The 27289-nt window shown below is 40.7% G+C and overlaps 2 protein-coding genes across 5 annotated transcripts; both read left to right on the top strand.

Moving 5' to 3' along the window:
- The first annotated feature begins 219 nt into the window (after positions 1 to 219).
- On the top strand, positions 220 to 2676 carry LOC6586285 (NEDD8 ultimate buster 1). Of its 2 annotated transcripts, none has more exons than XM_002011867.4 (4): positions 220 to 647; positions 709 to 1167; positions 1223 to 2014; positions 2076 to 2676. In XM_002011867.4, exons 1-4 carry the CDS (start codon positions 528 to 530, stop codon positions 2541 to 2543), a joined length of 1839 nt encoding a protein of 612 aa, XP_002011903.1. In that variant the 5' UTR covers positions 220 to 527; the 3' UTR covers positions 2544 to 2676. The 2 variants fall into 2 exon arrangements, with proteins under 2 accessions (XP_002011903.1, XP_015015965.1); XM_015160479.3 differs by having other exon boundaries at positions 520 to 647; positions 702 to 1167.
- A 6608-nt stretch (positions 2677 to 9284) lies between these two features.
- On the top strand, positions 9285 to 26851 carry LOC6586283 (ATP-binding cassette sub-family A member 13). Of its 3 annotated transcripts, XM_002011866.4 has the most exons (14): positions 9285 to 9956; positions 19155 to 19546; positions 19606 to 19748; positions 19813 to 19896; positions 19983 to 20123; positions 20190 to 20329; positions 20397 to 21451; positions 21510 to 21630; positions 21684 to 21874; positions 21936 to 22273; positions 22326 to 22975; positions 23051 to 24294; positions 24362 to 25067; positions 25457 to 26851. In XM_002011866.4, the coding sequence occupies exons 2-14, from the start codon at positions 19251 to 19253 to the stop codon at positions 26306 to 26308; spliced, it is 5961 nt and encodes a 1986-aa protein (XP_002011902.2). In that variant the 5' UTR covers positions 9285 to 9956; positions 19155 to 19250; the 3' UTR covers positions 26309 to 26851. The 3 variants fall into 3 exon arrangements, with proteins under 3 accessions (XP_002011902.2, XP_015015963.1, XP_015015964.1); XM_015160477.3 differs by having other exon boundaries at positions 9285 to 9522; positions 19983 to 20329; XM_015160478.3 differs by having other exon boundaries at positions 19983 to 20329.
- Positions 26852 to 27289: the final 438 nt, after the last annotated feature.

The following is a 27289-nucleotide window of genomic DNA, read 5'->3' as shown; positions in this document are numbered from 1 at the left end:
TTATTGCTTTTAGGTTATACCACTAACCAGACAACACATGTTCTATGGTTAGTGATTATACTAATCAGATTTATGACGAATATATATTTATTTTGCTCGTTTGGTAGGGTGTTGATATATATACATACATATATATATATATATAATACACACTCACTGACAAATGCTGCCTGCGTGCCAATCGATATATCGGATGAAATATGCGTGCTATCGCTATAACAGAGCTATCGGTACAGAATCAAAACAATAATACGCACTATTTTGTCAGATGCTTAACTTTGACGATTTGTGGGTGGTAACCATTAATATAAATGTGGTGATAGCAAGCAATTCCGAATGACGTTGCGATTTCGGTTTCCTTTGTGAAGTGGCACGAGAATACATGAGTGTTAAAAGACTTAGTACACAGTTGAACATAATCATGGGATTACACACACATATTTACTTTTAATTTCACAGTTTTATCAGGAATAGCAAAATACGCACAGTCATTATTTGCAGCACGCAATTAAGGCTGGACCGCTTTGATGTCGCAGATCGATAACATCTTCAACCAGGTGCGAGCGCGCCTGCAGACCCAAGGCATCAAACTCTGGGAGGAGCCATACTATTCCGATGGCTTGGGCAGCATTGAGGCCTCAATTGAAGTAAGTACATCATCCGGATCCACATCCAAATCGAGGCGATATGTTAATCTTTAGCCCGCAGCGCTTAGCTGAGGAGTACAGTGTCGACCTTGGAATCGACGCCTCAAGATGCAAATACGTGATCACCGAGCTGCAGGATAATGCTCTGCGTAAGCTGGCGGCACGTCGAGAATTTAGCGAAACGGGTCTCGCCACGTTCAAGGTGCGACGCGTCGACAATCGCAATGGCACCACTAGCATACTGGACATCAAATGTGATCTAAACGAGCTGGGCTCCAAGCTGCAGCAGGTGATTGCGGCCAAGCTGGAGCTGGGCGATGCCGATGAAGTCAAGTGCATTGCAGCGGGGCACATCATCTCGCCGAATGCAACGCTCACTGCACAGCAGCTGAAGAACAATCAGCAGCTCATTGTCATCATTTGCAGGCGGGACGACCAAAACGGCGCCTTGCATGATAGAATCGCCAAGATCAAAGCTGATGTAGAGGCGGTTGTGGCATCCCAGAGTCAGCTTATGGAGGTACGTTGCCAAACTGAGATTGCATTTGCCGCATGTATGTGTAACCTCCTTTCAGATGGAGGATCAGGATGGCAATCCGGTGTTTCTGCCGCCGAACGAGAATCGCGCTCTGCTAACGGGTTTGGGTTACTGCGAGAAGGCGCGTGCTGCAATGCAACGCGAGGACTACGAGGAGGCTCTGCTGTTGCTGCTAGAGGCGGATGAGCAGTTCAGTACGTGTGATTCCAAGTTGCTTGAGTCAGTGGATAATTATGCACTGCTCAACTTGGACATAGTCTGGTGCTATATGTGCCTGAAGAATGTCGCCCAGCTGCCGGATGCTGACCGGCGTTTGAGCATCTGTGAGCGTAGCTTCAAACGTAGCTACGGCGAGAACTATTCGCGTCTTTATGCGCTCAAGGGTCGCGGCTGTCCAGAGCGCGCGCTCATCATGCGGCTACAGCTGCTCCAGGGCGTCGTGCTTTACCATCAGAATCAGCGAGACGCCGCCTACGAGCGCTTAGAGGCAGCTGGCATTGTGTTAAGCGAGCTAAAGGTCAACGACGAGCAATTGCTACTGCTCGTGGAGATGGGCTTCGAGGTGAGTGAGGCACGCCTCGCCTTGCGCTCCTGCTCGGGCGACGTGGAGCGAGCGGTGCAGTATATCCAACAGCGCAAGCAGCAGTTATTAGACGCTCGCAAGCAATCGAAGGAGGAGCGGGCCATGCACCGACGCTATGCTAAGCAAGCGACCCAGGAAATTGACTGGGTGAATCCTCGCAGTGTGTGCACTCTCACCGAAATGGGCTTCGAGCGGCGCCTGGCGGCTGCAGCGCTGCGACGCACCAAAAATGATGTAGCACGCGCAGTAAGTGAGCAGCTGTATCAGCTTCATATTCAATATCACAGCTTACCTTTGATCGCTTTAGGTGGAGCTGCTGCAAACTAACTCCGCCGAGCTGCGCGACTCATTGCCTGAATCGCAAAGCGTGGATGCAGTGCTGCTGGCAGCCTTGTTGCAGCTGGGCTTCAAGGAACCAGCTGCTCGGGCTGCTCTCGAAAGCGCAGAAAACAAATTGGAGAGGGCAATGGACTTTCTGCTCAAAGCCATCCAGAGCGAGGAGGAGCTGCTGCAAACTGTGGAGCGCGTCACAGAACTTGCTAAAGGGGGGGCTATCGAGTTGAATGGAGCATCCACTTCGCAGGCAGCCGAGGGGGCACCATCCAGTTTCCTCATAGATGCCGTGTTGCAAAAGGCCAAGGCCGAGTTGGAGGCATATCAGGCATTCAAGCGCCTGAATGCAGACCTGACTAGCACTGATCAGGATTACTTGGATTTGCCGTTGCTGCAGGAGGAACAGTTACTGGCCGAGTACCGCAATTTGCTAGAGCAATAAAATGAGGCAACCGAGGTTGCTGCTACTTTTGCCTGTTTGTTGTTAGTGTCTAAGCGATTTAATTTAATTACGTTCGTTACGGCGGCTCCGGCACGCTATATAAAACCGGTTTAATACATGCGGATAACTGTAATCATGACTTGTGCATTGCAAATCATTCACTTCACTTATAATGATACTTAAGTGGCGTTCGTCTTGCTGCTCCTAGTCCCCACATGCCCTCTTTTGACCTGCCTACGAATCTGTTCACAGACGGCATCGCAAATTGTCTCCTATATACAGAAAACAAATATATACATATGTATATACTTACTTTGATATGTATATATGCAATGTAATTCGCTGCTTATTAGCGTTGATGTCAATTCATTTTATTTAATCAACAGACTTTGGATCGCTGTCAGATGCTAAGTTGCTGACCTTCCCGTAGACTTAATCATTTACTTCAATCAATAGAAATGATTAGAATTTTCTGCAAAGAATACGTTATATATTTAAATTTGAATTAATATTTCAGAGCACTGTACAGTACTTTACAGCACATGTTGACTGACAAAAGCTGTGTGCTACCAAATGATCCACTACGCTGACTTATGATGGAAACTCTCAAAAGTTGTGCATTTTCAAATATAATGGGAAAAATTCCGAGCTAATATTTAAAATTTCATACTGCTTTGTTTTAATCTGTACATGACATCAGCTACTGCCAATTATCGGAGCAGATGAGGCAAAGATGAGTTTTAACGTAACGGTCAACGGAGCGAAGCCCGATTATATTTGGCATTTGTCTGTACATATATGTACATATGTATATAATAACGCAATCGTTTTTGTCATTCAACAGTCTCATAATTTTGAATATGTAAAATTTTAACAATACATGTTAATGCTTCTATTCTTTTGCTCAAAAATTCGCCAATCGTCTTACATGTGTAAAGGATTCAATTTTAATATATATTTTTATACCCTGAACCCAATTATATCTCCTACACCTTTAGAGCTAGAGCTTCCAAATTATAATGTAGACTTATATGTATTTTATATAATTTCGATTTTTGTTGTAATTTACCCCCCACCCATATATTCACCCCTCACCCTCACCTTTGTAAAAGGCGTATTTCAAGTACTAGAGATTTGTGGAATGTACATACATTTTCACCATATGATTACGCTCTGAAAGTTTCATTGAGATTGTACGTCTAGAAATTAAATTATTCAACAAATAAATTCTTGTAATGTTGCCCACACTGAAGCGCAGCCCAAGCGCAGTCGCTGCTTACTGCGCAGTTAGCAGAGCGCGTTCTAATACGTGCGTGTGTATGTATGTGTGCCGAAAAGAAGTGCAGAGTGAGTATCAGATTAGAGGGTGCAGGGTATCTCCTAGAGCCTAGAGTCTCGACTAGAGTGTTCTTACTTGTTTATTTTGGACGATTTCAAACATAGAGGATGCTATAAGCAATTTAGTCGCTGAGCTTTGTGTTTCTCGCCCTATACTGTAGAAAATACTGTTTTTTTTCGATTTGCCACGCCCAGTTAGCGTAGACACACAACTTTTGGCAAGTTCTTAGAACGAGCCAAAAGTAACGTATTTGCAAAACATAGATGCTTACGCTCCAAAAATGTGAAATTCCACGTTATTTTTCGACATGCCACGTCCCGAAAATCACAATATATTCAGATCTGATTTTCCACGGGTTTAGTGGGCGTGGACATATAAATCGATCTTTATAGCATCGTAACATTAAAAAATTTCAGCGATCAAGCTTTAAAACTGTAGAGGATACATGCTACGCCCCTACTGGGCGGGAAAATTCATACACCTTAGAATTGGAGGGTATCTGCAACCATAGCTCAAAATTTCAAGTCTCTAGCTTCAATAGCATCGGAAAAAATTACATTTATGCGGACAGACAATCGAACGGACAGCAAGACGGACATTGAACAAAACTAATATAATAATTTCACTTTCATGAATGAGTATAATAAAGTTGAATTATTAATACAAAACCTTCAACTCGGTCAAGCTTTAAATACAGGCTTGAAGATTTAGTATGGACTTCAAATATGAGAATCTAATAGTTTTATGAATTCTCTAAGTTTCGTCTTTCGCATAACTAAAAATTACTGATAGGGATCTTTAAGTGCGAGTTGATTGTTTTAATTTTTTTATTTCTGGTTCTTTTCTGATTCGTTTCGTTTATTTTATTTATTTATTTTTTTTTTTTTTTAATATTTAAATTCACCTTTTTTCCACCACTTAGTAGTTGGTTTTTTAATGGCTCTGGCGATTACATGTAGCTGATACTCAGCCAAGCGCAGCATTTGGCCATTTATCCGCAAATGAACTTAATTTTGTTATTTTATTTTTGACCATAATGGTTCTGGTTTTGATTTTTGGTACAGCAAATTTAAATGTTTCGTGTCGTTTTATTATTTACTGATATTTATCTAAATGTACAAAGGGAAACCATCCACATATCTGTTTCCATAATGAATATACAGAAATATCACTTACAGGTAGCTACATACATATGTGTCTATGTATGTATGTATATATTCACAGTTGAATAGACAGATATGTAATTTTACTAATGCTCGTTCTCGTAGCGAAACAGCGAAGAGAGTATATTTGTGTTCTGTTTATGTCTTTCTCGCTCTCTCTCTCTCGGTCTCCTAACTCGCTGTCTCAATAGATGCAAAGCATTGGTAAATAGGAATATATACATGAGAATATACGACGTTTATTAAAAATGTAAAGCCGGATCTATAGCCCAACTTTACTTAAAGCGTGGTAAATTGGAAATTACATTAGTAGTTTAAATCCTATTATTTGCTAAGTGCAATTAAAGTTACAGAAGTTAAATATGATATTTGGTTAATACAATTACATCTTTAATGCTATGGCTATAGCCCCAAATAATATATATATATATATATATATATATATATGTATGCCAATCGGGGTAGGGGGGCGTTCGCTCCGCGCGCAATGTTTTGTGGAAAAAATGATCTTAGCTGTTGTGTGAGTTTGAAAAGCCATACTCGAAAAATTGATTTACCCAATTTTTTACTCAATACAAACATAAATTTTTATTTAAGCAAAACTTTAAAATTTAAACTAAAATTTCAAATTCTTTTCGACAGACAGAAATTTCCGACGAAATCAACAAACTTAAAAGTTAACTTTTCTTGCTTTCATCGCTGCAAAGCTGCATATTATATCCTCGTAATCGAACACTGCAGCAGCTTAATTTTCGTTTAAAATAATTGAAAGACTTGATAATCTACTTTGACCTTGAGTCATGATCTCAAGTAAGATTTAAAAAATGTAAGTTTGCTTAGTGATCTTTCACTGGAAGCAACTGAAACAGGTATAGTTAGTAATATATGCAAAACTATCGCTAATGCATTGTAAGATTCTTGTCCTACTGAAGAAATATATAACAGAACTTCTGTTCAGGCAAGAATCCCTTTTCCTCTTCGTTTTTCTTCGCTCTTTTTAGTAAAAGTTGGACGTCTTGTAAAGGTGAGCAAGTCTTCGTGTCTATGTATCTGGATAAAATTCTGCAAGTTTCTGGCTTTTCCCTTCTATTTTGAGAAGCTTATCTTTGTTTGAGTTTTTGGTAAGTTGTATTATTTTGCAAAATCACAAAGAAAACCAAAACGTTCTTTGAGCTTCTTGAAATTTGTGAAACGAGATGATATTTCAATTCAATTCAATTCTGCATCTTTAGATATTTCCCCTGGCATATTACGCTTTTTACGAATTCTCTTGATAGTATTCACCCCACTTGTTACATTTTTATACCCTGAACCCATTTTGAATGGGAAATCAGGGTATAATGGTTTTGTTGAAATGTATGTAACAGGCAGAAGGAGGCGTGGCAGACCCCACAAACTGAGTCAATTTGGCTCTGTCCGTCTGTCCGTCCGTCCGTCTGTCTGTCCGTATGTTTGAGCGCGTGGATCTCAGAAGATATAAGAGCTAGAGACCTCAATTTTTTTAAAAATCGATAACTTGCCCCGTTATTTTTTTATCGATAAAAAACCTTATCGAAAATCAGGTATAAAATTATATCTCCTACAACGTTATAGCTGGAAACTCCAAAATTAATTTAAAGTAGATTCATATGTACTTTATAGAATTTCGGTTTTTGTCAAAATTTACCCCCCACCCCTATATTCACCCCCTCACCCACATATTTGTAAAGGGCGTATTTCAAATACTAGACACTTGTGTTATATTCATAATCTGTTATTATAATCATAATCTGTTGCATACATTTCAACAAAACCATTATACCTTTATTTCCCACTTTCAATGGGTTCAGGGTATAATAATAGGGTGGTGGAGTTGTGGGCAGCAAATCATTTTTTTGCCTCGGGCGCTCAATGTTCTGTGTACTACACTGCATACATACATATGCCTATTTATTGCACGGATAGAAACAAAAAGTTGGATTTCCAATAAATTTGACTGGTTACGGATTGCAACCGAGCAAAGCTTTTCTTTAGCTGTACTATTTTGATTAACTGTAATACCATTATATTGAAAGAACGTTAATTGTAACCTTTGAAATTTTACATCAGTTAAAATAATGCTTTTATTATTTGCAATAGCCAAACATCAACAAGTAAGAACATCAGCTCACGTGCAAAATTTCAGCATTCTAGGTTCACAACTTTAGGAGATACCGTTTTATCCTATTTGCCACGCTCCCAATGGGCGGAGATATATCCGCCATAGCTCGTAATCTGGGTGGCCGATGTAAACCTATATACCAAATTTCAGCTTTCTAGCTCTTTAACTACATGACTTCTGGTATATCGGGAAATGCATTTTCTGATTTGCCACGCCTCTAGTGGGTGGCTCGGGAAAATTTTAACACTTTATAAATTGGAGATATACACGAGTATGTGTTCCAAATTTCAAGTCTCTAGCTTCAATAGCGCCGAAATAAACCGCGTTCATACGGACAGCCGGACGGACGACAGACGGACGGACAGCAAGACTGACATTGCACAAAACCAATATACTCATTTCACTTTCGTGAATGAGTATAAAAATCACAATTAAAATACGCACATTAGTTGTACTTCTGACGTATAAATTCCAGTAATTCGAATATAAATTAACTATAAAGTGCGTCGCCTCATAATCACGCTCCACCATTGTATCTCGTTCTTTATGCTCATGCATTATTTACATACATATGGACTGACATTAATATGCAATTGGTGGTACAGCTGTTTATTATAGAACCCATTGAAGTCAGGGTATACTTGTTATGTTAAAAGCTATGTAACAGACAGAAGGAGGCGGCAGACGCCATAAAAGGGGGACGAATCGATTTAGCCCTGACCGTCTGTCCATCCGTCCGTATGTCCGTATTTATGAAAGTATAAGAGCTAGAGACTTCAATCAGTATATGTATGTATGCCTCGCGCGGATCGAGTTTGTTTCCAAAAATCGATAACTACTCCCGTTTTGTTTGGTATCGATTAACAATCTTATCTTATCTTCATGAAATGACCGTATGTTGATTTTTTGCGAAATTCTGATTTTAATGCAGAACGGTTAGAAAATGTCTGCCTCTAATTTCGGAAAAAAATAAATTTCAAATTAAGCGTATATGTATATGCTAACATACAATAACGAAATTTAAACAAAGCGTCTCCTGTAAAGTTACATTTTTGGACATACGATCATTTCGCAGCAATGCGACGATCATCTTTAGAGCGATAGTCTTCAAATTTTAACATTTAATTTCCCATAGCAAGTCCATACAGCAGCGCAAGCTTGCAGTGCTTGCGAGTGCATGTATTGTTTTGTCTGCTAGCTGAAAAGAATCGAAGAATTATTGAAATATTAGCCGCTCGAAGCGTTCAGGGGATCTCGTAGTCGAGCAGTTTAACCAGAGCTTTCTTATTTGTTTTATCTTTGTCTTACAGCTGTTTTGAAATCAATGAAAGAACTCTTCAAGGAAATGCCTAGCAAATTCCTTGGAATTGGCATGAATATTTGATTAATGTATCACAATTTAGCACACAATATTTGCATATTGTGAGTGCTATGGGTTAGCACTGTTTTCATCTGTTGGTTCCGGATGGACGAGCTTAAATCTAAATATCATTCAGTAAGAGTCACAATACCGAATTGATAAAGATCGAGTTCCAACTCATTAACGCTGACTGGTTCCAAAGTGCGACGATACATCTAAACACGTCTTCCCAGTAGCGATGACTTTTAGTTTTTTGCTGGCAAAATACGACTGTGAATAGAAGAGCTGTAATGTCATGCATCAGAGGAGGGGACTGTGCCATGCTGATTTAATATCTAGAATTAGCTTTTTTGGGGGAAATGGTGCAGTAATTAATGCTATGATATTTGACATTTCAATTACCCGCGCTCGACATTCGACGTTCTTCTTCTTCATTTTGTTTAGGCTTTGTGTTGAGCCAAAACTTTTGGCCCTGATGGCTGCACGCAAGCTGTTTAACAAAAATACATACATACATACCTGTATATAAAGTTAGAATAGATCACGGAAGAGCTAAGCGCCAGCAGCAAAGATTGAAGGGGAGCGTAGCTGGTCTACCGGAATGCTGGACGAGCTACGAAGCAAATTATTGCGTTTGCGGCATTTGCGATCGGGCTTCAGGTGAGAAACCGTCCCGCTAGCCGATCGTCAGCTTCAATCGCTTAACGCTGCCGCAGCTGCGGAATTAAATAATTTTCCGTAAGCGCGTTTTACGAAGCTCAGTTCAATTGCGGCAAGCGTTGTCAACAGACGTCTCTCCACAGCCCACTGTGCACTGCGCAGCTCTATTCAACGGCAAGCTAACTCCGACGCAAGCGCAGCCAATCGACAAAAGAAGAATTTAGAAGTGAATGCAAATGATGCAACCGCACACAAACAAAGCAGCAAAACAGTGAACAGACAAACTGAAGGAGAGAGAGAGAGAGAGAGAGAAACAGGTAGATGGAGAGAGAATAACGAAAATATCAAAAGTTTACAGCTACCAAAGCCTTAATGTGCGTGTCGTGTCCGTGCTGCGCGCGTCTGACTGCGTGTGTGTGTGTGTAATGAAGTAACAACGACAACAACTATTCGAGCTCGATCACAACAAAACGAAACGCATCGAAAGTAAAACTTGGCGTCGCTCTCTCACACCCAAAAGCAGAAAACCAATACCCGAAATACCATTAAAAAGAAGAAAACAAATACGTAACGTCCAAAGAGTTAAGCGAAAAACGAACCGAAGCCGTGTATTAGCTTTTATTTTGTTTTTGTTTCTGTTTCTGTTCCCATTCATTTGTGTACTTGTGCGTAAGAGAGAGAGAGAGAGAGAGAGAGAGAGAGCGAGCGAGTGAAACAGCGACGAGAAATAATTTTGGCATAAGTGCAGTTAGTAAGTCAATTGAATTGCATCTAATACCAGTTTAACTTCCTACACAAAAGCATTACCAATTACCAAGCAGTGAAACTACGAAAGAAGAAGACGACGAAACGAAGTGAATAATGTTGATGCGCAAGAAGGGCTGTGGGACGAAGGAGGTGCGGCGGTAGCAGTGAGGGTCTATGTAGTGTAGTTTTGATTAAAAGCTTCGCGCTGTTTTGTTTCTGCGTACGTCTATGCGTCCGCAACTCGACAGCTGCTTTTAATCGCTATCGCTTTCAGCTCACTTTTTCCTTTCTTTTTCTCTTGCTGCTGTTACTGCTGCTGCTGTTGATATTGTTGTTGTTGCTGCTGCTGCTGCTGGTGCTGCTTTCTTGACACGTTGCAGTGGGTCTGCTTGTTGCTGTTTCTTTTATTGCCATTGTGTGGGCCAATCGTGTAGTTGGTTTATTGTTTCATCTGTGAAGGGCCGCTCTTCGGCGTTGGCAACAAAAGAAAATGTTTCGCCCAAAGGCAGCAGCAACAGCAACAACAACAATAGTCGCACATCAAATATAATCGGGCGAGATCGAGCCAATAACAAATCATTTTAGTTGCACCTCATGGTAGCTATTCGATATGCCAAACACTTGTTAGCCAAATCTTCACAGTTACAATTTGCTTTTCGCAGAAGAATCAATCATTATTCCTTGCGACTACAATCGAAGTTTGTATACACACATACATACATATCTCAAAATCTTAAGTTTTAATCTGAATTCCTGCTATATATTCAAAAATATATAAATACATAAATATAATTAGTTCTAACTAGTGTTCTCTATATGTGGGTCTAATATAATGACATCCATTACAGTGTCCGCAAATGAAAGTACAAGTTTTCTCTTATAAATCGGAATCTTTCATCATTTAAAGATTTCTTACTGTGTGAGTCACTCTCAATTCACAATTTTGCCTATAATACACGAATATGTTTCCTAATCATGCTTTCTTAATGAATATTTATACATGCAATACATGCATATATTGTACAGACATACATATGTACATGTGTACGAACATACAATGTGTATATGTATACGCTTGTTCGAATCTCGAGGCACACTAGATTCTTGTCTTTCAACTAAACAGTCTGAACCGGTTTAAGCTATCACTCTCATTTTATCATATGATTTAAAAAAATATCTTATAATGTGTATATATACTGAAATTTATATATTGATACTGGTATCATATATTATATCGACAGCTTCCCAACTAGTTTTGAGCTATTTAATAAGTCGGCGTTAATCCTTGTCGAACGCTAGTCCACTCCCCATGTTAGAGAATTTTAAACTGCGGTTAGGGGATTTTTCTGATTTTAAAATGCTCAAATAGAAATAGAATAGAAGAAAAATAATTAATTATATAGAAAATACCAATCAATATTTACATATATTGTATTGTGTCTTTTAATTTGACTCTTTAGTTTTAATGAACATTTACATGACTCCCTAAAGCTGAGAATCAAGTTTGCAAATTGATCAATAAAGCTTTTTTCAACTTTTCTTCGCAAAGTTCTTCCGAGTTTTTTATTTGATGATTAAGCAGTTGATCAATCGCTTAGTCAGTCTATTATTCAATTAATCATTACAATAAGTAGCTCTCGAAATAGTTCGAAAGCTTTGGCTTTTTTTGTCGTGTCCATTAATTTCCAGTCAGTCAGTGAACTATCCGGAATTAGTATTAGTAATTCTTATAATATTAAAGAGTTTTCCACTTGATCAATCAGACAGTCTTTGACTCCTTATTGTATTGAATATATGTATATTCAAGCTTTAATAATTTGCTCAATAATTTGCTCAGTTAGTAAGCAAAACGATTCTCAATATTTATTGTATTCAAGAACCTTTTTCCTTCTACATACATATATCGGAAGAGTGTTTCAGTTCGTGGTGAATTTTTCATATATCTTCGCTGTTCTTTTTTGCATATATTGCAGCAAAACTTTGCAGACTCACCAGTAAGTTGGCCCCTGACGCAGCTTTAAGTGAGTCGTTGAGCCCTCGACAGAGAATCTTTTGCATATACTAGAACGAGCATCAGGGCTTGAGTGCATTCCAACGCTTGCACGTTGACCTTGCAAGTTGCTGAGCGGGTTAAAATTTGAAGAGCGACAGAAAGAAAGAGGAAGACAGAAAAAGAGAAAGAGAGAATATTTGAATTATGTACATATATACATATATATATGTAGATATACAATTATAACAACTAAGAACGTTGCAGTCGGGCGTTACCCACTGCATAATACTTGGTCACGATCAAAAAAGTTATACATAATTTGTATATTACTTGATCGATGATTGAAATTTAACGATATAACTATTTCTGATGGTCGTTTATCAACTGACATGCATGAGTTTGACTCTAAGGCTCCGCACTGACTTATATTGACGTATTTGATATTCTTTAGTGAAGCTCTGGTCCATATGAATATAAGGACTGCTTAGCTATCAATACATAAATACGCCAGTTATGTCTAATATAATATCACGCGGTATCCAAAAACAGTTTCTTCTCTTTGCCTTAAGAGACCTTAGATGGGACAGTAATTTACGATTACCGTCATATAATAGTAGGCTCCAGCTTGTTGATCTTCCATCTTTGTATTAACTTTTCTTGCAACTTCTTTTAATACCTTCCTTCTTCTCTTTCTATACTAAATTCTCTTTATTTTCTTTTTTCTTTTTTTATTAATTTTTATTTTTATTTTTTTATTTTTTTTTATTTTATTTTATTTTTTTTAAGAATTATTTTAATTATTATGTTAGATATAGTTAATAAATCTACATTTAATATTTTTTTTTAAGTTTTCTTACTAACACTTTCTTTTTATAGCTTCATTAGTATCACTGACCATATTTGGCTGTGAGACGTGGGCATAGCTGGCCAGACTGGCAAATAAAATACCCCCATCGGGTCGGTGTACTATTGAAATTATATTCTGTACTTTGTTTAGGCGTTTTTTTAATTTAATTGACTCTCGTTTTTGTCAATAGCTTTAAGATAAAATATATAAATAAATAAATAAGTAAGGCTAAAAGATTGCATCCCAAGTATCAGATTCACAAAGTCAGGGAGTTCAGAGTTTTATGATACCTATTATGACATAAACACACGTATATATATTTCGAGAGCGACAGCTATGTAAATTTAGGTTGGGATAATAATGAACGCATTATATTATAAAGTTCGGACGGGCTGCTGGAGCGAATACTAAAAACGAGTTTTCTATTTTATTTCTTTATTTACTTGTATATTTATTCATTATTCCTATTTCTTTTTATTCATTTATCACACACACGAACGATTCTCGTCTCAGATGCTTTTAACTCGATTTGAATTTGTGATTTTTGTTCAGTTAGTTGAAGACTCATGGCCAAGGTCGAGTGCTCAATAAATAGATAGATCGTGCGTGTGTATGTGTGTGTGTGTGAGTGTGTGTGAGTGTGTGTGTGTTTGCCATAAATTGTGCTAAACTGTCTGACCGACATCTTTAGAGCCGACGTTTTTGCGTCTGGTCCACATTTTTGCTTGTTTTCTAGTTAGTTGTAACACTACTAGATATAAATGAATATATATACATATATATTTGGGTTGCAAGTTGTGCCTTGGCATTTGCCTTTCTACACCCTAAGCTTATTGGATATGGAAATACAGAGCATATTGTGCTTGCTAGCATGTGAGTGACAGGCAATGAAGGGCTTCCACCATCGAGTCATGCAATCTAGACATATTCGTCTATTAATAATAGAGTCTTGAATGAACATGTAGCTTTGCATCTCAATTTGAGAGTCAAAAGTATTGCAGAACATTATTCTATATACATATTATAATGAATGTTTTTTTTTATTATAATGAGAATAATATTCTTCAGCGGCTTGTCAGGGTAACTAGTAGTCTGGCAGACACGACTCACCTCGCGCTCGCCTACCTGTTTGTAGTTAGCTTTGATCAGTTGTTGGCCCTAACCCCGCTGCTTGGGGCGTCATTCAGCAAGCTGTTGAAGTTGCCAGCTTCAAGGCGTGCGGCCTGTTCTAATCTTAATTAATCTTAATTGGCGCAGATGTCACTCAGTTGGCGGCCTTTGCAGTTGCCCATCTCCGCACAGTGGGTCAGTTCGGGTTCTCTTTTTTTATGCACCCAAAAGCCTATTATATTATTTGTATTGCATTTACAATTTGCATGGTCAATTGCCCACCTTTCGCCCATATCCAACTGAACGGCTGAAACGCTCCAGTTTTTTATACATTTGTTTATATTTTTTATTTGACAACCTGTTATAGTTAATATGCAGCAATTTCACTGCAATTTGGTAGATGGCGAACGCCAACCTGGTACAATATGAATACTTATTTTTATAGTGTTTAATTTTCATATTTTAACAAAACATTGTTTATCGTTGCTGCACTTATAAACCAACATGCTAAATTTATATGTGGCTGAAATTCAAATTAAAACTCGGCTTTTTAAATTTCAGCAATCTTTTGTGCACATTTGACAAGCATGGCTACAGATTTTTAAATTCAAATTTTGTTTATAAAATATTTCCTTTTTTGTGGTTTTGAATTTCATAACGAAAACCTAGAGCTATCTGTTATCTGTTTAAACTCAGATTCGGATATTATGTGAGATTTTCGACTTGGATATCTCTGAGGGCCCACATCGCATTCGCAAGCACTGCTCACAGCTAAAAGATATTGGTTAAATGCGAAATTGTCACGTAATTTCCTCGTGAAAGTTCTTTTTAAGATATAGTCAGAATGTTGTCCACGATAAGCATTAATGCACCCACAGTGTAATATATATGATTGTTATATATGATTAGATAGATGTCGTGGAAGAGATCTTTGGAATGATATGATTCGACAGGAAACTATTGTCTAGTTATTCTTAGGAATCGACATTTTCAGACTTGAGATGATAGCTGAGTGGACTTGGTATGGTATATCAAAGTATAATTAAATAAATGTTTAGGCTTTCCTACTTTTATGCTTTTTCTTAATTCCAATTATATAATTAAAGGGTATGTGTAATACTTGAACAAGTAGAAATGTGGGGAATGACTCAGTTTGAGGTAAGCGTTTGTTTGTTTCAAATAAATGATTTTACCGAGATGCAGCACTTTCGATTTACATTATTTCCCGCCGGTACGTGAAGCTTTGATTTCAATTAATTGGCACTGAGAGCCGTAAAAATCGTGTAGAACCCTAATGGTTGCAGAGACACTTGGCAAACAGCATTAGTTTGTCACGTTTTATCCAACAGTTAAGTTTCCTGGTAAGTCTCTAGATCAATAAGACTTGTTTGAGCTTAAATTGAAGTAACACTTTTGTTGACTAGTGTTGCTTTGGTTGGGCATTCCAAGAACCCGACGATTGCCCGGACCTAGCGCAAGCTTCGAGCCCCCAACTCTGCGACTCTCTGTCTGGGCTCTACGTGCCCGGGCTAGCTAATTAGGAGTGCCATCTTTCGCATAGATATAACCAGAGCCTATACACATCTGACGAGTCTGAGTTCGAGTCGTGTTTCTTCCGCATGCAAAGCGAGACAAGTGCGTTTTGCCAAATAGATGAAGGGGCTGGGGACTTGGTCTGGCTGTTAAGCTAGACCATGGAAATAAATAATTCTCTCACTAATGTGTTAATTATAACTAGCAATTGTTTAGTATTTCCTTTGTTATCGTTGGCACTCTTTACCTTGTTGTGGTTTATTAGCAAAGTCATTTACTCTTTGGCAAGCTGACCTATACACTGACAGAACTGAGTGGTTATTATAGATGTATTGGAAGCATAAGTGAGTTACAAGAAACAATTCAATGGAAATATCGGTAGTATTACTATTATTTATTGATTTAATAGTTGAATACAATGTAAAATTAAAACTAACTTACTGCTAAGACCTTCAACTTTACATTTAAAGGTTTTATTAAAACATTACTAAAATATCAGGCGATTCTTTGGGAAGATCTCGGCTCTTGGGTGGGGATAGTTCATTGCTGAATGGCAATTGGGGCATGATAGGATGTACTCAGGGTTGTTGCGGAAGCCTTGTATATATTATTATATATTGGGCAGTAAATTTGACAGTAACTGGATACTCTACGGGGATTGGGGGAGGAGAGTTGTAATTGCTTGATATTACAAATGGATTTTTATAGACACGATGGAGGAAGACGCGGACCCAATGATATATTTCCTGTTCTTTTCCATTAGTTCTATACCATGAAGAATTGCTTTGGTGTTCGCTGATAGGATGGATGACTAGCAGAGTAGGATGCATTTTATTAGGATTTCGTTTACTATTTTACTATTATTATACCTATACAATATTGTTGTGTTGAGCTTTGCACAAAGTTACTGTCTAATTTTGTTCATTAGTAGTGTAAACACAGTGCTATAGCCTTACGCCAGTTTGGGATTTGAGCTCTGCTTTCCGTTGCTCAGTTACACAATTGGGTTAAGGCGTGTAACAGACGCACTCGATACCTACCTCTTTAAAAATACACGTATACATATGTATGTACAGGCATTCTTGATCATGACGTCGACTTGGCTTGATCAAGCCACATAGTTAACTTTGGTTGATAATCGTAAACTGAATCGCTGAATGAATACATTGAGCATGCTGTATATGTATGTATATTCGCTGTTCAATAGAATTTTTCCTATTTTGTTGAATTATTGATATATAATATAAAAAATCTGTTTATACTGATAGCCGCGACGCTGCGAATTGCTCAATATATAAATAGGTCACATATTTTTCGAATAATATATTTATAATTCGATTGAACTCATATAATTACGCATTCGGCTAATAGCTCTGTATCTGCATTTGATTGCCAGATTTATGATAATCAATGAAATGCATAATAATGTCATAATGTCATTAGCTTGATTTATACATGTACACAGATGCCATAAACAAGGCAAGTGAATGCTTGTATAACTGGTTCACAAAATGTAAACAAGTCAGAGTGAAGAAATTTTGTCATAGTTGCTGTAATATATACATATGTATGTATATAGGGTAAGCTACTCACATCACATAGGTACTAATATAATATTATTTCACATACGATTGAGTTTGAGATAGAAGAAGTGAAACAAAGTTGCTTGTTATGACTCGACATGGACCTCAAAATATTTAAGTTGTTAATTATAGAGTAAAAGTCGGTACTCAACAATATACCTTTTACTACATTTAACTAGGGTCTAATACGTGGTCAACTAAATATTTACTATTGTTATGGAGACAAATACCAATGGCAATGTGAATAATATTATTTATTTAATTTTCGATTCGACTTATTGAAAATACGTTTATGTCATGGCGCCACTTGTGGTGGGGACCTTAAAAAAGAGGTCAGTACCCCACTGATAAGAATGAAATATTATAAGAATACACTTATTAAGAATTAAGAATACATAGAATATATTCAAATACATGAATGGAATATTAGCTTTCGGGGTTTTCATTTGCTTTCTCACGATAGATCTGAAATTACTTATAGTAGGCTTCATATTTTAGTTTTCTTAGTATTTTAGTTGGGCAGTTCCGATAGATCACCCTTACTAGTTTTTAGAGTTATTTGTACACTATATTGAATAGTTTACTGCCAAATGCTGTTTTATATTTCCAATAGAATTTGAAAATGGAAATTTTAATTGTGTTGTTTACATAACAGTCATATAACTCTTCATTAAGCTGCAGTAACTCAGAGCTTAACTATATTCTCGCCGCTTAGGCAAATGCATCTTAGCTAAAGTTAAAGACTAGCTAGCTTGCTAGTAACAATTAACTCAAATCAATTAAAGGTCAAGAGTTTAGCCCAGACATCTTTAGATCGAATGTCTCATTACGCAGCTGTAGCTGAGGCCAGCACGAGCCAAGGAAATGACAATGACACACAAACTTGAGGCACGAGAACAATATTTCACACAAGATAATATGTGAGAGAATATTGCATATTGATTAACCGCCAGCTGGCGGAGACAAGTTAAGCCCATTCGGAACGAGGCAAGACCAAAAAGCCAAACACTCAACAATATATATGACAACATTTTAAAATAGGTGTAGGCTTGATCCCTCCCGCCTTCAGGCGGCAGACGTAATTGCCTCTGCCAAAGAGAAAGCAAGAAGCAATCCCAATCAACTTCATCAAAAAGTCACATGTCAAACTTTGTTATGCTTCAACTGGTCTCTGACTGATTCGGTTCCTGTCGGTAGATACGAAAGCTTTGCATTGTTCAGAGAAAGGCTCGAATTCGTTAAGCGCCTAGTCAAAAGATTTCAACGATTAAATTTTATTTTCCAGATGTGCAATATAATGAATACTGAAACAAATACCTAGCATATTCACATAGTATCAGTGTAGCTGGCTGTTGCCTATAGTTCAGAAGTAGAATAATCTGTAACAAGAATGCATATCTCTTGGAAACGTCAGATATCGTTGAACAGATAGACGTTAAATGCGATAGAAGTTGATCTTGGTCATGAATGTAGGCTTTTTAATAGAAGTATAATATACTAATGACTCAATGTACCGTTTTTGGAATGAGTATTATTATCAGGTCGATATTTGTTATATATGTACTTACTACCAAGCATAGTTGAATATTCAACATTTTATTCCACATTGCCTTGCTATTTATGAAATCGAACCAGAGGGTTGTACTTATAAATGACTTGGTGAGACCTGCAATTATTTATGAATGAGATCTATGACTATACAGCCGTTCACAATATTCCTGGCGCTTTGCTATAAACTTTTACAACTAATGTCAATACAGTACCGGCAAACATTCAAATGTCAGAGGTGTTCATATAGTCTTCAATAAAACTAATTATAAAATATGGATGCATTTAGAATTCAAGGTGAACTGCAACTGACTACAAACCGACTTAGCGAATATGAATTCACAAGAGACAATTAAACTAGCCGTTGCCAATTGTGTACTTCAAGGATTAGCGGCTTTTACTCACAGTTGCTTTATTTCCAGTTTTAAGCGTAGATCCACTTATGATTCGGAAGATGCTATATTACAGCTAATCTAACTCTAACAGAAGTATTTCAATAGAAACTCTCTTATCTCAATATCTTAAAAATTCTATACACTTTAATATCGATAATGTAATAAAACTTCGTCGCTATATTTCTTCGTATAGCAAAAGAATGTGTCAATGATCTGGAGGGCCGTAAATTTAACAGAGAGCATCTGCCGAAATCCGTAAGTGCAGTTTTGGGAACTGAACGTGAGCAAAATGTCCTTCAGGATGAGAGAGGTGAAGGCGCTGCTGCGCAAAGACATTCTAGTGCGCTGGCGCCAGAAAGGCCTCTCGTTGACGGTGATATTGTGGCCGTTGATTGCATTTATGCTGATATATCTAATAAGGCTAAAGTACGGCTCGGAGCAGATGGACGCATGCCAGTTCCCCACTCGTCTGCTGCCCACTAAAAATCAGGTTGTGCCCAGCGCCTTCTCCTACATTTGCAGCATAGAGAACAAGTGTCTGAACACCGAGCCGTATGAGGAGTACTCCAAATGGCAGGCAGCACCGTAAGCTTGAATCATAAATAGTATCTATGGAATTGCTCTTAAGCGCAGCTTTGTTTCAGCTTGCATTCGGTCATTGATATAGTGAATGTGTTCGTCACCGATGATCGATTGTACAATGCAATCATCGAGCTGCCGGAAAAGGCGAACTTTGTAAGCGCAGTCACTACACTCATAACCAGCAGTCATCTCAATGTCATTCGAAGTGAGTAGTTTTCTTGTGTCTTTGTACTATGGTTCATATACTAAAGATATTTTTGTCCTTACAGGTAACATTAGCCAAATCGTTTCTTTGGTTCCCGAAATTGAGCGTCTGATGAACTACAGCTTTGATGTCACAAAACTATTTTCAAGTGAGTAGTCCGATTGTACGCTATCATTTTCTTTCATTCCCCTTTCATATGCTCTCTCTCTCTCTCTCTCACTTGCATCATTGTAGATCGTGAAACGTTTGTAAAGCTGGGCGTTTTACTTTGCGGCCATCCGTTTCCCAGCACGGAGAGCATACCTCTGGTCAATGATATACTGTACTCCGAGGATTTCAGCGAGGTCAATGACGATGAGCTAAAGGCCATGCCAAGTACGTTCCCCAATAAATATTGGGCTGCCGTATTTATTCAAACTCCTCCATTCTCTCGTCTCACAGCCAAGTATTGCAAGCGACTGTATTTGGACGTTACCTCATCGAATCAAGGCAAGCTAACCTGGAATTTCATCAAGCCAATTATACAGGGTAAAATTCTATATACGCCACTCAATGCTAATACTGAGAGCATCGTGAAATTCGTAAGTGCCTGGATAGCGTTAAATGTCTTGACTTAGCGATTACTAAACTATAAATGATTGTTTACAGACCAATGCAACTTTCGAGGAAATAGATCGACTAAAGAATATATCGCACGCAGCCGCGACCATCCTCGACAAGCTGCACACGAATGCCACATTTCAGCAGGCCTTTGATAATCTGCTGAAACTGGCCCGTTCCCCACTCGTTCAAAGCTTGGTTGGCAGTGAGTTCAATGTGGAGGAGATTGAGCGAATTATGAACTATGTGCGCACCAATGAGCTTATACATCAGGTTTTAACTACCGTTAGTGATCTCATGGAGTGCGTATCGACCAACCGGTTTGAGGGGGTGTCCAGTGTTGAGAAATTGCAGCATCGCGCCTATGAGCTCAATCAGCAGCGCCTCTTTTTGGCGGCGCTCAACTTTGAGGATGTAGCTGGTCAGTATATAACCTACAGATTGCACATGGACACGGACAATACGCAGCCGACGTTCGAGAACAAAAATCGGTTCTGGTTCCCGGGGCCAGCATCAAGCATGCTGGTGGATCTCAAGTATCATCGTGGCTTCGTTCAGCTCATGCAGATGGTCGACCTGGCGATTATCAAGCATAAGCGAAAGGAGCTGGGACCTGACGAGCAGCCGGAAACTGATGAGATCTCACGGCCCTCAATCAGTTTGAAACGCGTTGATGATGATGAAGATCTCTTTAATGAAGAGGATGAGGAGAAGGGCGAAGATACAGATGACGAGACTTCGAGCAGCGATGAGGCAACTACGACTCTCGCTCCTGGATCTGACGAGGTAGAAGTTACAGTCACCGATGGGTCACAACCGCTAACGGAAACATCAACCGTAAATCCCGACTTTAAATTCTTGAGCAATGATGATTTAATAAACTTCAAGTTGCCAAGCGGCTTTGAAAGCGCCCTCAGCCAAGCTTTAGCAGATCCCACGCTCAATTCGGACTTCCGCGGAAGTCGGGTTAAGCGCCAGGGTCTCTTGGATTTGCTCAGCAGCTTTAGCAATAGAAATGACAATGCCAATGGTATTAAATATGACGTGGACGAGATGCAGTTTTATACTAAACAATTTCCCTACCCTGCCTATGTGCGCGATGAGTTAGTATGTCCTCGCTTCGTAGTGGATTCAATCAACTCAATCGCTTTATTATTGCAGCTTTAAACGCGGCATATACCTGGCTCAAGCCGTGCAAGTGTGCTTCTGTCTGGGCCTCGTCGTTGCCGTGGCCGTATGCGTGCGAGAAAGGATCTGGATGCGTGAGAGCCGTAATAGCATGGTAAGCTTGACGCTGTTTCCCTCTAGCTCCAGCTAACTTTCTTATTTGAATAGCTGATGCGCTCCATGGGTATGCATGCGCACTCAGAGCTGATTGCTTGGATATTAATGAGCTTCGCCGAGCTGTTCGTCATATTTGTGCTGGTCAGCCTTGTTCTCTACATCGGCGGCATTTTGGTCTATACCAATTGGTTCTTCATGATGTTCTATTGCCTGGTCTTTGGCGCTTGTCTAATCTCATTCTGGTGTGTATTTGAGTAATACAACTTTCGTGATCTTCCCGCTGAGCCTCCGATATTCTTATAGCTATATGTGCTCCAACTTCTTTATATCTGCCAACATTGGGGCGGTCGCTGCGGCGCTGCTTTTCTTCATCACCCTCTGTCCATTCATAATAGTACTGCTCTTCGACGCAAAGCTGAATCTGCTGGAGAGCTTTTTTGTCAACTTGTCCTTCACGACGGCCTTTGCCAAGGGCTGGACCGAGCTTCTGCGCATGGAGCTGCAAGACCAGGGCCTGACCGTTGGTCATCTACTGCACTTGGGGCCCGCGGGCAGCGAGTGTGCGCTGGCCTTTCTTATGTTTATACTTGATATGCTGCTATATGCGGCCATTGGCTATGGATACCAGCGCTACAAGAAAAGTGAGTAAAAGCGGTTGGAGTTTCGAATGGTTTTTATGTGAGTTTATCTTAGGCAACTACAGGTTTGTGCGGGTTACTCGCGCACAGCTTGATGCGAAGCTGGGCGCGTCCTTGACCAGCGTCTCCAAGATGTATGGCCACAAGCATGCTCTGTCGAATCTTACGGTTGACTTTGCACGCAATCAGGTCAGCTGCCTGCTAGGGCGCAATGGCGCTGGTAAGAGTACGCTCATCAAGTTGCTCACGGGTCAAACGGTGCAGACGACGGGCCAAGTGGTGCTCGCCGGTCAGCATAATGTGGGAGTCTGCTGGCAGGACAATATACTTATACCCAAGCTGACGGCACGAGAGCATCTGGAGCTTTATGCTCAGCTCAAGATAGACGCTGCTGATAGCGAGTGTGTGAGCGCAAAGCAGGAGGTGCGGCGCACCTTGAAGAGTCTCAACTTCGGCAAACATGAGAACTATTATGCCTTTCAGCTGTCAGGCGGCTATAGGCGACGTCTCTGTGTAGCCATTGCGTTCATCGCATCGCCAAGCGTTGTCATCTTGGATGAGCCCTGCAATGGGGTCGATGCCAAGGCGCGCAAAGATATCTGGCAGCTGATAGAGCAGCTGCGTCAGGGACGTGCTGTAATCTTTGCCACACACTTTCTCGACGAGGCCAAGTACCTCAGTGATGCGCTCTTCATCATGCGCAATGTGAGTGGATGAACAATATCGAGTTGAAGCTCGTCTTGATGCTGGGCTTAAACTTATCCAATGTCTTCTTCACAGGGTCGCATCATTGCCCAGCATAGCCGAGACTCGCTGCAGCGCCTCTGCACCTCGGATTATAGCATGGAGATGCGCTGCATTGATCCCAATGCATCTGCTACGATAATACAACGGGCACAGCAGCTCCTGAACCAGAGCCATGTGCTGCCCGGTCAGGAACCCCAACACTTAATCATAAGCGCGAGCTTTGCACAGAACCTGACTCCGGCTGCTGTTCAATTTGTGGAGTTCCTGCTGGCACAGGAAGCGGCGGGTCACATTACCGATGTGACACTCAACAGCAGTTCCACTCTGGAGCAGGAGTTCGAGCAGCTGAATCGCAAAGACGAATCACTTGTGCAGGTGACGCCCACCACATCGAGCATTGTCACCGGGGCGTCCGATGTGTTCGAAAAGCCGCCTGGCTCCTGGAAACATTTTGTGCTGCTCCTGGGCAAGCGGCGCCGTCATCTAATGCGCAACTATCGCCTACTCCTGTACGTGCTGCTCCTGCCTGCCATTTTTGAGCTTTGCGCAATGTGGTTTGTCAGCTACCGCTTGAACGATGACTTTGACACGATCCTCCCTTTGAGTCGCGCACTCTATCCGCATAGTGCCCAAGTCATGAGCGCGGAGAAGATGACTGACTTCACAGAGATAGTTTACGACAATCTAACGACCGAATGCGGCACGGCCTTTGAATGCGGCGAATTCAGCAGCTCTCGAGACGCCTTCGACTGGGTGCTCAACAGCCTGGATAAGTATCGTGGTCGTCGCTATGGCGGTTACGGTATCAATGGCACTGGCGCCACCGTCTGGTACAACAACAAGGGCTACCATGCCATGGTAGCCTGGCTGAATGATCTGAATAGCCAGCTGTTGCGCAGCACGCTTGACAACTCATCATTCCAAATACAAACATTGAATGAGCCCTGGAAGCTGGGCTTCGCCGAGCTTAGCACCAGTTCGGTGCTGCGTCAGGCTGGCGATTCCTGCATGGTCTTCATACTGCTGATTGCGTTCGGCCTAGTGGTTGCGGCTGCCTCCGTTTACCTGGTCAATGAGCGCGTCAATGGCGAGAAGCTGCAGCAGCGCCTAAGCGGCGTTAGCGCTGCTACCTATTGGCTGGTGGCCATTCTCTGGGACTATCTCATCATGGTGCTGGCTCTGATCGTCTGCCTCGCGATTGTGCTGATCTTTAATATGCCCGTCTTTGTCGACCGTCAGCAACTGGTGGGCATTGTGGCTCTATCTCTGATGTTTAGGTAAGTGTCTTTGTTTTATTCCGATCATCTATCGCTGTGTTTATTTCCTGCTCCATTTGCCTTACAGCTTTGCGTGCGTGCCCGCCGTGCATGTTCTGGAAAAGGTCTTCAGTGACTCGAGCATCGCTATTGTGTCCATCTTTTGCGCCAACATCATCATTCCAGTGGCTACCATGGGCATTGTGTTAATTCTGGGTGTCGTGGGCGACGGCCCCGCGTGGGACACTTGGCGGCATGGCCTCAACAATGCCTTCCTTATCTTTCCCCAGCATGCACTGGGCGATGGCCTGCTGGAGCTGTGCAAGAACTATATGGTCGCCGTTGTCTTCAAACGATACGACATTGACTCCTATAAGCAGCCGCTGGCCAGTGATCTGCTGCAGCGTCACTTCATAGCCCTGTTCCTGGTGGGCATTGTCTGCCTGCTGCTGAACTGGCTCATTGAGTGTCATTTGCTGAGTCGTCTCTGGCAGCAAATGGCGAGCATCTTGGACTGCCAGTACAGGCGCGAGTTGCGCAAGCTTGGACAGCTGAAGCTCGTCAACATCAATAGTATTTTTAAGAGTTGCGTCGGCGCCGGTGAGGCACTGCGGGTCGAGAACCTCTGGCTAGCCTACCGCCGTGGACGCTATGCCGTCCGTCAGGTTCACTTTGGCGTGCAGCGCGGTGAATGTTTTGGGCTGCTTGGCAAGAACGGAGCTGGCAAGTCAACCATATTCAAGATACTCACACGTCAGCTACTCCCAGATGTGGGGCATATATATTTCGAGCATGTAAGTTCCTCACGTTTCATTAGTCACATAGTCAATTATCTTTTTAGTTAACCGCTCAATCAGCTTGCACCCTTAATCAGCCAGTAATCCATCAGTTTTTGGAAGAATGACCAACTTAGTCAGCTTGCTAGTCAGCTGGTGCTTCAGTCATACTATAAGTCAGTCAATCACTACCAAACAATCAGTAATTAATTCTGATAATATAACTTAGTGGACTTGTCAGTAATTCAGCAAAAAGTAATTCATGAAAACTAATTAGTTAGTCAGTAAATCAGTCTCAAAGTCCACTCATCGATATGTTAATCAGTCAACTAGTTGTGAATTCAGTTAATCACTCTGTCGATCAATTAATTTGTTCCAATCAAAATGAATTATTTTTACCTTTTTAGCCAGGCGTTTCGTATTGCCCGCAGAGCAATCCACTAGATCCGCTGCTGACTGTGAGGGAATGCATCCGGCTCTATGGCCAACTGAGAGGCATAAAGGATGTGGACAGCCTGCTGGAACGCATACTGGACACTTATGAGCTCCGCAGCTTTCGGGATGTCCAGGTAAAGAAGCTGAGCGGCGGCAATCGACGCAAGCTGACGGTGGCTATCAGCTGCTGCGGCTATACGCCGACGGTGTTAATGGATGAGCCGACGAGCGATATGGATCCGGTGACACGATCTTTTGTCTATCGCACTATTGAGCAGCTGCTGGTGGCGCGACGCGCTGTGCTCTTGACCTCGCACTCTATATCGGAAATAGAGCACCTGTGCCAGCGAGTGGCTGTGCTTAAGGATGGCCAGATCGTGGCTAGCAACAGTCCAGCGGAGCTGAAGAGCCAGCACGGTGGCTATTATGCCATCAGTTGCTTCTGCGCGCCCATTCAACAGGCCGAACTGGCCAGGATTCTGCCTCAGCACCTGCCCGGCGCCTGTGAGCTGATGCACTATGCGCACAGTCTGCGCTTCATTGTGAAAGTGTGTCAACCAACCAGCTCGGAGGTGACGAGCAGCGCTAAGCAGCCAACGCTTGCCGCACTTTTCGAAGCAGTGCGCGTGATGGCCAGCAGCTTGGAGCTGCCGGCCCACTTTGCGATCAGCCGCTGTCGCTTCGAGGCGGTCTTCGAGCGCATCCTCGACAACTGTGAGTCGGTCTCCAACGGCAGTTCCGATCTGCTCTCGAAGTCAGCGGCAGTCAGCGGATCCCTGGAAACGGGCTATGTACACTGCGGCTACGATGAGACCACGACCTAGACCTGAGTGAAAAACACTAAATTGATTACTATTATTATTATTTTTTTTTTTTTAATACAGTTTAACCGTAACTATGTTAGCTTTTTATGTGTATGATTTATGTTTATATATATATCTATATGTACTATAGGACAAATTCGTTTTGTGATAAGTTTGGACAGTCCGTTCCAGTGATAGGCTTACGGGGTAAATATGTGGGCTAGGCTTCCAGCAATGGTTTCGGTTTGGGGTCGAGTTTGGGTTGGAATTTGGGTTACCATTTTCAGGGCGTCCTTAAAGTTAAGGGAGTGAGAGCTTTAATTGATATGTGTGTAGGCTAGGTAATTATCTTATGTGCAAACATTCATATACAGCGCCGGCGAGTGCAATTGAAGTGTTGTAGAGTCCATTTGAGCTTCTTTCGATACACCTGATTGTGACCCAAGTTTTTTTTATTCTGGTTATATAATAGTGTTTGATAAATATGTATATATATTTTTTTGTATTTATAACAATTCTAAATTGTAAACTGAATAAACTGACAAATTTATGTGTACAATTTAAGATATTTTGCTTTTAATGTTTGAGTAAGTAAGTACAGCCTTTATAATATTTATGTAATTTTATGCAATTTTAATGTAATTTTATCATACTATAATGAGTTAAAAACTAGACGGGGAGTACTCACAAACGTCTCTTTTACTATCCCTTTGCTACGCTAAATTATTCTGTTCGAAAATAACTTTTAGTCCAGATAATTTTCTGATTATGTATATTCACGTTTGAGCAGTCAAGTGACTGACTAAACGATACCCTGTAAGGTTCTATTTCGGCGCAATTGAAGCTAGAGACTTGAAATTTGGAACACATACTCGTGTATATCTCCGATTTATAAAGTTATAAAGTGTTAAAATTTTCCCGATCCGCCCACTAGGGGCGTGGCAAATCGGAAACTGCATTTTCCGATATACCAGAAATCATGTTTGTTGAAAAGCTAGAAAG

The sequence above is a fragment of the Drosophila mojavensis genome, unplaced genomic scaffold, assembly GCF_018153725.1.
Source record: "Drosophila mojavensis isolate 15081-1352.22 unplaced genomic scaffold, ASM1815372v1 contig_136, whole genome shotgun sequence".
Classification (NCBI taxonomy): domain Eukaryota; kingdom Metazoa; phylum Arthropoda; class Insecta; order Diptera; family Drosophilidae; genus Drosophila; species Drosophila mojavensis.
The sequence above is the reverse complement of the archived record's forward strand: the minus strand, read 5'-3'. Positions and strand labels throughout refer to the sequence as shown.